The 13,103-nt window shown below is 50.2% G+C and overlaps 1 protein-coding gene across 2 annotated transcripts in view; it reads left to right on the plus strand.

Moving 5' to 3' along the window:
• GLS (glutaminase) overlaps positions 1 to 13,103 on the plus strand; it is a 1,476,479-nt gene that overhangs the window by 472,884 nt on the left and 990,492 nt on the right. For both annotated transcript variants that reach the window (XM_069615676.1, XM_069615675.1), the window contains exon 8: positions 12,976 to 13,008. In XM_069615676.1, the coding sequence (XP_069471777.1) occupies positions 12,976 to 13,008 (33 nt within the window). The remainder of the gene's footprint in view (positions 1 to 12,975; positions 13,009 to 13,103) is intronic.

The raw sequence follows: 13,103 nt of genomic DNA on the forward strand, positions 1-13,103 counted from the left end.
AAAAGTGGTGCGTTTAAAATCAATGGGAAAATCCCATAGGAAATATTCTGGTGGAATATTTCGCGTGGTAACCACTGCCACCAGCCAGAAACTCGACAAGGGGGGACTGGACAGTGCCCCCTTGGAAACAGACCCAGGGGCAAACTAATTAACCCCTTCCAGTACTTCCACAATATGATGGTTTGTACTAGTTCTGTTCACAATTTTGGACTAATAAAGCCAATGGTGACTTTACATGCCCTGGGAGACAGTAGTCAGTCCCAGGGTATGGAGTCGATGTTTGGGGTTCACTATGACACCCCTGTGTTACTGCACTGAGGGTGCTGTGTAACACATACACTAAAACAGATGATACCCTATGGAGTGAAAGACCCCATCGCCCATAAGCACACAATAAGTCAAAGACATACCTCAAATCATGCCTAAGAGTGGGAGGAAAAGAGTCTCACTCTCTTTCAGTAGCCCATTAAGGTCAGGGAAGGGTTACTTTGTTCATTAATAGGGAAAGGGGGTACCATGCCTCGCCTGTAGGTACCCCACTCCCATTTATTGAAGACCCTCCACACAGGTGGTGTTCCCTCGCTTCTCGACTCCCAGGGTCGGGATTCAAGAGTGATGGCCTTTCCCTTGCCACCTGAGAAGAGGATTCAGTGGGTTTAGGAGTGAGAATATCCTTGGGTTTTTAACACTCCACAATTCTTCAAGCAATGTTTTGCACAGTGGCAGAGCCAAAATTAAAACTGATCCAGGGAAATGGCCACGTAAAACAGTGGGGATCGGGGGTCGTGTCAGGGGGTGGGGCCATAGGAAAGCAGGGAAAAAGGAGGAAGAGGCTCTGGGGCAAAGGAAATAGGGCTGGAGGCTGAGAAAATGGTGAAAAGGGTCTGGGGCATGAAAAGGGATGAGAAGTGACTGGGGGCAAGAAATGGGGTGAATATTGGTTGGGAGTTGAAGGGACTGAGAAAAGGGGTGTGAAGGAGCTGGGGGCTGAGAAGAAGGGTGAAAAGGGGCCAGGGACAGAGAAAGGGGGTGTAAAGGGCCAGGAGCTGAGAAAATAGGTGTAAAGGGACTGGCCGCCCGAGAAAAGTGGTGTAAAAGGGCTGGGAAATGAGAAATGGATGAAAAGGTGCTGAAGGCAAGAAAAAGGGCTAGTGGCCATGAAAGGGGGGGTGTTGCACTAATAATTTGTGGAATGTGGTGCAGGGGGGAGAAAGGGGACAGATGGCATTTGCAAAAGGAGGGGTAATTCTGGAGGGTGTGGGTAAGGAGGTCTGGGTTAGCCAAAGGAGTATGGTGGTGCAGGTGGTCGTAGAGACAGCACTTCTATATTTGTAATGGTGATGGGAAGGGTGGTGGTATTGGAGATGACGAACGTAGGGAGCACATAGAGGTGATAGAAAGACACTTATCCCAGCACTTAACTTAAATATGCTGCCATCCACACTGCATCACAGCATCAGAAAGTGCTCAGGTCCTGTCCAAGCCAAAACCAAAAAAGGAAGTCTAAACTGCTCATCAGGATGTCCTCCCAAGCAAACATAAGTCTATCGTCCAGAACACTACTCTAGTAGGACACATGGAAAATGTAACATAAACACAGGAAAGTTTCTTCGCCGACCAAGGAATGGTGACTGCCTTCTTCCCCCCTTGTGATTTCTCCTAGTTACAGGTAATGATGCAGCCTCTGCACCCTATTTAGAGTTGCAGTCACTAATATGTCTCTCTTTCCATCTCTCCTTCTTCGGCCGGTATAAATGTATCAGTCTCTGGTAAGTTCCTTCTGTGGTACACTTCATCAAAAAGTGTTTATCCGTCTCTCATTAACGAATCAGCTTGGGCTGAGGTCCCATTCACTATGCAGTGCCTGATATTTTCCCTGTTTTCCCCACTGAGGAGTCTTGTTCAGCTCTCTCCAATATTGGTTATCCTTATAGGAATTGTCAGGTTCCTCAGGCCAGCTTGACCATTGCTCTCTGGTGTCCCATCTGGGAATTGGGTTGTTCTCACCCTCTGTGCTCTGGGGCTTGCTTTCTCTTTCCACACCCTGGGATATGTTGTCTGGTGCCCGCCTTGAGGTACGGTTTCTGGTAACCCGCCTTGAGCTATGGCTTATCTTGCCCACGGCAGTCCTCGTCCCCAGGAGGAGGGGTCGGGGGGGGTCTCTTCCTGTGAGGTCCCACTTACTGGCCCAATAAGGGGATTGTTGCGTAGCAGACTCACCTCCCTAGCCTCAGGGAAAGGCTCACTCCTGGGGAGAAGTGACTGAATCCCTTGATTCGTCAGCTGGCTGCTCTAATTTCAGAGACCGCCCTTTTACCTGTTCAGCAAGCCACCCATGGTATGTCCACAAGGACAATGTATATAATGTGCATGTTTTATTATCTGTAATAGTGTCCTTTAAGGAGGGTTCACCCCAACTGTGATCCTGCTTGTTCTTTCCTCTTGGGTGGGGTGTTAAGTTGTGCAGACTCACCGACCAGTACCAGACTTAGCCTTACTGTGGGCTACAGTCTGGGCCGGGCAGCTCTCAGTCATCGGGAGGGGCTTTTACCTCATTCTCGGCTCTGCCAGGGAGCGGCACTGCTTTGGAACCAGTCTTTGGGAGGGGAATTGGGGAGCACAATGCTGCAAATCTATGCCAGACTCCACTAGCCCCTTGCACTCTGATGTTGCCCGCCCACAGTCGTCACCTCCGATATCTTCCCTCTGTGGTCCAGGGCTGTGGTCTCAGGCTTTCCTTTCTCTTCGCCGCCCTCTCTGGCGCACAAGGGCAAGGCGCGAGGGCCGATGCCACTGCGATGCTGCAGTCAAGATGGCTCTCCATTTCATCACGGGTGCCCTTGTGGGCCTGTCCCAAGTGATCTTGTCGCAGTAAAAAAACTAGCGGGGCCTCTCACAGACCTTACAGACATTTACACCGTTTGCTATCGGGATGTCTGGTGGGTTACCAGGATTTCATCAGGATATCGGCGGCCCGGGGAGACAGAGCTCCCGAGGTTTCTCGTCTCACTCATGCAGCTCGGCGCTTGGCCACACCCCCCAAACTTGATCTTACTTGTATGTCCCATCCTCTTTCCTCCATCCTTGTGGGCGTCTCCCAACATAGGGATGGTACCTGAACCTTTGGCTGTGGAAAATTGAGCTTCCCCTTTAAATTTAGTATTTTGTGCGGGCGCAGTCTCGGCTGTGGGAACACCCCCACTGAGGCCCTGATGTCCGGCAATTCACTCAGTCCCTTATTCCGCACGGACGGTGTGAGACCCGGCAGCCAGCCCAGAGACTTTTTTAGCTTTTTGCTTGCTCCCTGTTTGTTTTTTCACTTTTTATTTCACTTCCCTTTGGTGCCTCACCTCCCCCAGCGCATGTCGGCCGCAGGAGGCTTCACGAGATGTGCCTCATGCGACCGCTCGTTCCCGGCTTTTGACCCCCATGCACTTTGTCTTGAGTGTGTGGGGCTTGACCACCGCTGGAACTCATGTTCCGCCTGCCACTCTCTCGGTCACAAGGCATTGAAGAATCGTTTGTCTCAGTGGCGGGAGATTTTCCACACTTCTCCTCCGCTACAACTTAAGGACTTTGTCTCCAGGACCTCTAGTTAAGAAAAGGTAGGCCCTCTGTTCAGCACGGCTCCACAGTGCAGTGACTCCTTCCCCAGGTTTCCCACTGATCGTGTTCCTCGGATTCTGGTTCTGGCAGGCCTGAGACCTCTAAGGCTACCGGCTCCCAAACTGAGGGACCCAGGGGCTCTTCCGGGCACTCTGGGGGCCATCCCGGTTACCGGCTCCCAAGCTGAGGGGTTCAGGGGCCCTACTGGGCTGTCCTCGGAGGGGCGATCAAGTTAATCCTCTTCTACGCCAGGGGGTAAGGGATTGTCGAGTGCCACCTCCAAGAGTCTGTCCTCGGCTAGATCCAGCACGGCTACCGGCACAGGTGCTGTTGGCGTCCAGCCTACTGGAGCTTGCTCCGAGGCCGTGAGTCAGGGCATTATAACTACCGGCCATCCTGATTGCTCAGTGCCTACCAGTGTGTTCTCTGAGGTCCACGCCACTGCTCCGGGTGCAAGACCCAAGCTGTATCCTCTCATGTCTGAGGCCTCTCTTGGCTCAGAGCCTTCGCGTCCTTCCTCCCATAGCGTGGTGCAAGTCTTCAAAATGGCAGAGCGGCACGTGACGGAGCCTGCCAGGTAGGCAGTCATCTTGGATCAAGCTCAGGGCCCGCCAGTGCTTTCGCCCATTGAATGGGCTTTGCAGGATGATCCCAGCCCCCTTTCCTTGGGAGGCGGCAGCAGATCCTATGGTGCAGGTTCTTGGTCCCCTCAGAGGTACGTCTACCTATCACAGCCAATACGACCACACGCACCAGGTGCCTCAGCGCTTAGACCAAAAGCGACGGCCCAGTGCCTTGGAGGGCCGGGATCCTAGGGACCCAGCGGCTCGTGAGGACTGCTTGTTCGAACTCTTTATCTTCGTCATGCTTTCCCATCAGATAAAGGAGCTCCTGAAGGTCATCCCGCAGGTGCTACCACCCCGCCCCCTCCTCTGGGTACTCCTCCTGTTCCTCCTGCGCTCCGGGTGCCGGTCCCTCCACCGATTCAGACCCTACCACTCATTCTGACCCCTCCACCTCCTCCTGTACCACCAACGCCTCCCCCTCAACAGCCACTGGACCTGTCTGCGGCTCTTGACCTAAGGGGCACCCCACCGGCACATGTGTCCCAGGCCCTGGATTCCCGTCAATCTGTGAAAAAGGGTGGGGGGGTGCGGGCGATAACGACGATGACGCCCAGGATGATGAACCCTCGGCATCTGTTAAGGCCTTTCATGACCGCCTTCAGGGCCTGGCAGAGTTCTTGGAGATACCTCTTCCCGAGGAAGCCCCCCAGGAATCGGGTGTGCTAGCAGAGGTCTTGGGGAAATGCACGACGATCCGGTCTGGCATCCCCCTCCAGAAGGATGTCCTGAAGGTGGCGCGAAAGGTCTGGGAGAAGCCCAGGGCCAACCCCCATATGAACAAGAAGTTGGACAGAAGGTTTAGGCTGACCCGACGGGGAGACAATCCTCCTTGCCTCCCATCTACAGCCCCATTCCTCTGTGGCGACTGCGGCCTCATATTCTAAACCATTGTCTTTGTCATCTTCCTCCACTGGAGCAACCTTCAATTGCCTCTCCAAGGAGTACAAAGTCCTTGAGTCCTTGGGACAGCGCTGCTACTCCATCTCAGGACTGCATCTGCAGCAAGCCAACGTAGACACCCCCTTGCCTGTGGCTAACCAGTAGCTGTGGTGGGAGCTTTTTGAATTTCTGCCTGACCTCCCTTCGGACAAGCAAGTCTCCTTCAAGGCTGGTCTGGCAGATGCCCAGGCCATTGCACAGGACCTCATGGAGTCTTCGGTTTCCTAAATTGACACAGCCAGCAGAGAGCTGTGCCTTGGGGTCGAGATGAGAAGGACTGCGTGGATGCACGCCACAATGTTTTCATCTGATGTGTGGAAGTGGATCCTGGATCTGCCCTTTGAGGTCATGGACCTTTTTCATTCATCAACCGATGATGAGTTGACTAAGAAGAAAACCTCCACTCAAACCTTGGCCATCATGATAAAACCAGGTCAGAAATCCTTCACTCAATCCCAGGGCAGGACTGAGTTCAAGCCCTGCTCTTTATTTGGCTTCAAGGGGTTCCGGGACCGCGGTACATGAGGCCTGACAGGTTGCCCGCAACAACAGGAGGAAACCGCAGAGGACGTCGCACAGGTTCTTCCATTCCCCCTCTCGCTAAGAAGCAGTGATGTCAAGGTCGGGGAACAGTGCCCGCCTGTCAGGAGCCATTTGGCTCTGTTCCAGCACACCTGAAAGCGTCTTTTCAGCAACCTGTGTATCATATCTGTAGTCTCTACAGGCTTCTTCCTCGTTTGCCTCTACCACCCTCTCCCCCTCTTCGTCATATTGGCTCCCCGGCTCTTTTACAGGAGGTCCTTTCACTCTTGGAGCTGTCTTGTAGACACATGCTTCGGTTACTATTCCAGGAGTTTTGCGGTTCCCAAGAACAACCAGGCTGTCCTTAGGGTAGTTCTGGACCTGTCATTTCTAAATCTGTCTTTACCGCTGGAACACTTCAAGATGATTACTCCTGCGCATATATCTCAGTCTCTGTGTCCAGGAGACTGGATGTGCTCTATAGGGGATGCATGGTATCACATGTATGACAATCACACAAAAGGTACAATTTGTAAAACCTTTATTAAAGATTCTGGGTTGGGAAAAACTCCTCCTTTGCCCTATAGCTAAGATGGGAGAAGTCTTGACCATCAAACGCTAAACAAAACAGTACTGGTGGAGTCTGTCAAATTTAAATGCCCTATGCGAACAAAACCTAATGCCTGCCGTAGTTCGTGTACAAAAAGTGTATAAAGGAGATATGTATCTAAAGTGAAATAAATGTTCAAAAGAATAAATGTGGGTGAATCGGCTCTCCTCCACACGTCAGACAGCACAGAGTAAGGCAGTCCTCATGGGCAGGATGATGCACTCTGGCTCGGGTTTTTTACACAAAACAGTTCAAAACGTGGATTGAGCCTCACCTGGCCTTCCACGTTAAAGTCTCTCTTACAGTCTTTCAAATAATGTTTCAACGAAAAGTTCACGCCGGCCCCCGTCTGTCGGGCTCAGTCCTTTCACAACAAAAAGTTCACATTGGTCCCCCTCTGTCGGGCTCAGACTGTTCAAAACAAAGTTCAACAATACTTGCTGGGGACTCCCTCCCCCATACCTATTACACTTCGGGTCTCCCTCTGTCAGGCTCAGACCGTTTTCGGATGTCAAACACTTTTGAATGTGAGTGGCTTTCTTTACAGACCTCCGCAGGACCACTTTGACTCAAAGTTTAATGTTAAGTTTTTACTCTGCCCTTCTCTCTGGGTTAATTTTGATCATTTCACTTTTACAGTTCATTCACTTTATCGCAACGAACACTGCACCTTTCACTGAGACTTTCGAGGGGGCTACTTCCTTTCGCCGGGCCACTCTGTTACTCATTATCGCCGATTTCACAGCTGTTCTTACTTCAAAGTACATTCACAGGTCTGCCTTTCTTTGTGTTTCATCCACACGCGTGCAGCCTTCACTTGCGATATAATGTTGCCACTTCATTCTTTAACACACACCGGTTTCTCAGTTTGCTTGCCAACTCACCGACTGTGTGCGTTTCTTTCTTGGTTTTACGATTTCCAATTCACAAGTCAAGCTTAGTACCACATGCTTAGCCTCGCCTCCCCAACTCTGCTGTTCACCCGGGAGGGTCGCTGGCATCCTCGAAACACAATGCAGCCTTCTGCTTTGGGATCTGGCCTTCTCCATGTGTCTTTTGTGACCTTTTGACAGCAGCAACTTCCTGTGGTGTACTCCTGATGTTTTCAACCCACTGCTCTCGTCCCTTGGTCCATCACTCTGCTCCAGTAGGTTTGCCTTCTCCCCGGAGGTTCTGCTCATACTCGTGTACCACCTTGTGTCTCTATGTTCCGCCTTTTATCTATGTGAGGAGAGCGAATTGGTATCAGGTGTATGCACTTAGAGTCAAGTGCCTGTCTTTGCCTGAACCCGATTAACGGGACATGTCCAGTACGATGTATAAGATTTAGTCTTGCTACTCTCTGTCGCCCTCTTCCTCAGCCCAGTGTTTGTGTAGAAAGGGGGCGGGGGGAGTTGGGATTTCACAGAATCCTAAAAAATAGAATGGTTTAGGTAAACAATTAAGGGGGGGATCACCGCGTCTCACCATCGGCTGCCTCACCCCCACTTCCCGAAGACCCATCACCAAGGTGATCCTCTTGCACTGGTCCACCCCCAGGAACTGGATCCAAAAGCGATGGCCGTGTCCTGGCTACCTGGATGCCAAGTCCCCGAGGACTAGTGGGTGAGACACACTTTGGTTTCTCAAAGTTCCCTGGACATCAAGGATGCGTACCTGTATGTACCCTTCTATCAACTGCATCAGACGTTTTTGTAGTTCATGATTATGTCATACCACTTTCAGTACTAGGTGCTGCCCTTTGCCCTTACCTCAGCCCTTCGTGTCTTCACAAAGTTGATGAACACAGTGAGGGGGTCTTCTCCGCTTGGAGGGCCATCATCTGTAGCCTTATTTGGACGACTGCCTGGTAAGGGCAGGCTCACCCAAAGGGCTGGTGCACTCCTGCCAGAGACTGGTGGATATCCTTCATCAGCTGGGGTTTTCCCTCAACCCGTGGAAGTCACAGTTATGCCCATCTCAGAAACTGGTCTTCCTAAGGCTGCGTTGGAACACTATCTTTCAGTGGGTGTTTCCCACACCCGAGAGACTTCTGTCCCTCTGCAAGGCCGTGGGGCACTTTCTGGCCAACACAACCACCTCGGCATGGTGGTTCCAGCACATTCTGGGCTTGATGGCGTCCTGCTTGCTCGCTGTACAGAACGCCCGCATCAAGATGAGGCGCCTCCAGCTCCACCGGGCGGCCAGTTGGGGTCAGCAGATGGGGTCTCAGTCAGACAGGATCCCTATACCGCCGCTCCTTCTGCCCGATCTTCGCTGGTTGCTAATCATGGGCAATGTTTTCAGTGGGAGCCCCCGACCGGAGCCTTCCCTCGTGGTGACGACGGACTCCTCTCTCTCGGGCTGGGGGGCTACTTTGGAGGGCTATACGATTCATGGAGCATAGTCCAGGACGGAAGCCCTCCCACATATCAATCTGCTCGAGAGCAGGGCAGTGGACCTGGCCCTCGAGGTGTTTTTGCTCTCATCAGGGTCAAGTCGGTACTGGTCAGGACAGACAATTCTACTATAATGTTTTACCTGAATATACAGGGTGGCCCTCATTCCCCCCTCCTCTGCATTGAGGCGGTTTGGATCTGGGAATGGGCCCCCACAGAGTGTATTTGGTTTATGGCAGCCCACCTGCCTGGGGACAGCAACGCAGAAGCAGATCAGCTGAGTTGCTTGGGGTTCAACACCTATGAGTGGGAGTTGCACAACGACTCCTTGTTGCCACTGTTCCAGAGTTGGGGGCTCGCGGATCTGGATCTGTTTGCCTCTTCCCTGAATGCCAAGTGCCACCAGTTTTCCTCATGGGCCTTCCAGATCTGTTGGCGCAGCTGCAGGTGTTATGCGTTCTCGCCCACCTCTCTGCTCCAACGGGCCCTCTGCAGGTTCTGGGCCTCAGTGGGCTGCAGCCTCATCCTGGTTGCCCCCCACTGGCCTTCGAGACCCTGGTTTTCAGATCTTCTGCAGTTGTGCTCCTGCGGTCCCGTCCATCTTCCCATACCAAGCAGGGGTTTCCTGACACAGCAGGGCGGGCAGTGGGACATCCAGACCCGGCCAAACTGGCCCTGGTGGCCTCGTTCCTGATCAGCTGATGCTTCAGCATGCTCAATTTCCAGATGACAACTGGGACATCATTCAGCAGGCCAGGAGGCCCTAGACTGGGTCCCAGTATAAGAGAAAATGGAACAGGTTCTGCCATTGGGCTTGCGACAAAGGTCTGGACCCTTTAACCTGTCATCTGGATGATGTACTGGCATTTTCAGCACACCTGGCTCGCTCTGGAGTTCAGGTGGATACTTGCTGCACGTAAATGGCCGCCATTGGGGCTTAGGAGCATTCCCCTGAGCATGTGTTTTCAGCAGCCAACCAAGTGGTTAGGGCCCACCTTAAGGGGTTGTCTAGGCTTTTTCCTCTTGTGCATACGCCGCATCCGATCTGGGACCTCAATGTGGTTGTTGCAACTTTGCAACACAAGCCTTTCGAGCCGATGGCCTCCGTGGACATCCGCTTGGTGACAGGGAAAAACTGTTTTATTGGTGGCTCTCACCTCTGCACGCAGGGTTAGTGAGCTCCAGGCATTGTCTTCGTGCAAGCCCTTCACCACGTTTCACAACGACATGGTCATCTTGCGTATTCAGCCAAACTTCTTGCCCAAGGTGGTCTCTCCGTTCCATCTGAATCAAGATATCTGCCTGCCTGTGTTCTTCCTCATCCCACATTCTGAGGGCAGAGAGGTCCCTACATTCCTTGGACTGCAAGAGGGTTCGCAAGTTTTATCTCTCTCAGGCTAAATCCTTCAGGAAGTCTGAGCCATTGTTCGTGAATTTTGGGGGCTCCTCACCCGGCTCTCAGGCTTCCATCGCCGTTGGATGTTTCAGGCCATTTCGGAGGCATACACAGCCATGGCCAAACCTGTTCCTGAGGGGATTCATGCCCATGCAGCCAGAGCTAAGGCCACGGCCATTGTGTCTCAGGGCCATGCTTCTTGGGATGTCATCAGCAAGGCGGCTACTTGGGCCACTCAATCAGCCTTCTGTAAGGACTACTCGCTGGACACCAGCTCCAGGAGCGAAGCAGAGTTTGGTCAGGGGGTTCTGAAGAACAGTTTCGCTTTTCATCCTAGACATGAGGCAGGTTGTCACCGCTCCACCCTATGTTCTTGTTCGGTGGAATCACCCACAAGGTTGGAGGAAAGGGGATGTGATGTATGAGTAATTAAAGTTACTCACCGTAGTGACTAGAATACACGTCCATAGTCCCCTTTCCTCCATACCTCTCACCGACCTTCCGCTGCTAGTATGCCATGGGCTAATATGTACTAAGAGTAGCCAGGTATTTAAGCGTCTTATGTGTTCACAGGGGACTGAGGTGAGGAGAGTGGGAGATCAGCTGGCGTGTGGAGGAACAGGTGTCACAGGTGCACAGGGCCCTCCCACATTGATAACATAAGCAGGGAGGCATGCTGGCTACCGTGATACCGTCCTTGACTCCATAAGCAAGCCAAGCCAGCAGACTCAGCACAATCAGCGAGTCGAAGGAAGTTGATAGCAACCGGAAGTGTATTGAGTCCAAGGTTGCAAGTGGCAACATTAGATGAACACAAGCACTTGAGAACAAAGAACTTGTGTGTATTTGAACTTTTGGGGGAAGCCCAGAGAAGGGCCAGCTGCAGAGTGGTCAGGCGCCGCAGGAGTGCTCATTTGAATGACTTTCGCTGGCCCCTTTTTCATTGAAACTGTGTAACAGAAGGCCCTAGGAAAGGGCAGCGTGAGGTGTTGGAGTTGTCCTCCAAGGGTCACGTCAAATCCCTTGTACACTCAAAAGTGAATTATATATGTGTTAAACATGAACATTGTGTAGAATAAGCCAAGTGTGAACCCGACGGAGGGATGCTGAGTGAAAGCTAGGAAACGCAAGTCCACTCTTTCTGTTGAGAAAAAACAAATCACTAAATGTATTAGGAAATCAGGAACTGTGTTAAAGGTTTGCAAAAATTACAAGCCTCATTTGAAAGGCTGTTGTGAACCCAACGGAGGGAGACCCAAGTTGCAAGAAGGATCCAAGCCCGATGGAGGGACATCCAAGGGGCAAAGAGCAATCGCCCAAGGTACAAGATTATCAAAAGATTTTCTGTTTGTTTGTTTGCTGTTTATGATTAGGGGTGAAGAATAATACACCCGGGAACAGTGCGTCAATGAGAGTGAACCCAGTTAAGGGTTGTCCATAGTGTTTGTTTAACAAGGCATTTAAAGCTCCTGAAGGTTACGAGCGATATTTGAGAGGTCGTATTGAACCCGATGGAGGGAGGCCCATTTTGCAAAAAGTATCTGAGCCCAGTGGAGGGGGGTTCTAGGGGTGAGAAGCAGTCGCCCAAAGGTGCAAGAATACTGAAGGAACTTTTGCTTGTTTGTTGTTTTGGTCCATTGGTCCTTCAAAGGCAAGAGACTTGGCAGAGAAGAGTCTTGGCCCCTGAAGGTTCTGTTATCCGTTGAACTGGAATTTCGAACCTCGTGCTGGAGAGATTCAGGAGTGTGCTGTGCTCAGAGGTCCCGTGCTAACAATGTGGGTAACGGAAACCCAGCCATACCATCCTGACTTATCATTTTGTGAACACTTCTTTCTTTTCCGGTTCACGTTATCCTACACTTTTTTTGTGTGTAACTTAGTGGTAAGGATTGCCAGTTTTTTTCTTTTTAGTATAGGCCCTTTTTATTTTACGAGATGCTACTAGGACTGCCTTATTATTATTTGATGGTCATAGCTTGCTCCCGTCTTAGATTTAGGTTTAGATTAGGTATTTATCTCACCCATTATAAAGTTCAATAAACACCCTTGAACTGTGATCACTTGTGCCTGTCTTCACTGTTGTCACCATGAGTTCCTTACAATTTTCAGAGAGTTGCGCTTAATCATTCAGGAGATAATGCCCTGAGCTTCCCAGAATTGCTCCTGCTACCTTATACCTTATTCACCAAGCCATAAATAGGAGCACCTCTAGAAATGCCTGCAGCATCTTTAGGATGCTTATGTGCAAATGCAATTCACAAAGATTTGTTAAAGAGCATATTAAAGATGCTCTAGCCAGCTCCGGGTTTGCTCTAGTTTTAGGGTTTGTGATTCAGATGTGAAGTAGCAGGAGCAAATCTGAGATGATCCGGTCATTTCTTGGTTTGCTCGAGTAAAACATTAGATTAATTGGGGTGAGTGTCCTTTATATGTATGCATTACATCTATTTCTTTGTGTACACGATTTACTCAGTATTTATCTTTCCATGCTTTTAAATTAGATTTTCTCATAACTATACGGTCATCAAGAAATATATGTATAAATCGTCTTTGCATCACTTCATTAACAACCTCTTGCAGCTCCATTTCAATGAATCTTTTCCTGTCAATATGATTCAGACAACAGGACTTTCATGAAATTATGTCCAAATTACAGGAAAGTGTTTTGCTACCTTTTGTGAATTAATTGACTATTAAAAGTAATTCTGAGGTTGGTACCAACCGACCTTTTTGAAAGTATTTTACCAAGAACAATGTATTTTTATTTATTGTATTTCTGTAACACTTTGTTGACAATGTAAGTCATTGAAAATGTTAAACCACAATAAATTGCAACATGTTGCTAGAACAAAATGTATCTAATAGAAATGTTTGAAATATGTTTTTCTTGTTTTACAGCAAGGTGCAAGCAATGCAGATAAATTTGACTATGTAAGTACACAACTAAATTAAATACCAAATTGTTTTTATAAATAAGATAAAGTATGAATCTTTTGCTAAAATTAAGTCTTCCTCTACAGTTGCCC

This window comes from Ambystoma mexicanum, chromosome 9 (genome assembly GCF_040938575.1).
Source record: "Ambystoma mexicanum isolate Mex_15411 chromosome 9, UKY_AmexF1_1, whole genome shotgun sequence".
In the NCBI taxonomy this organism is placed as follows: Eukaryota; Metazoa; Chordata; class Amphibia; order Caudata; family Ambystomatidae; genus Ambystoma; species Ambystoma mexicanum.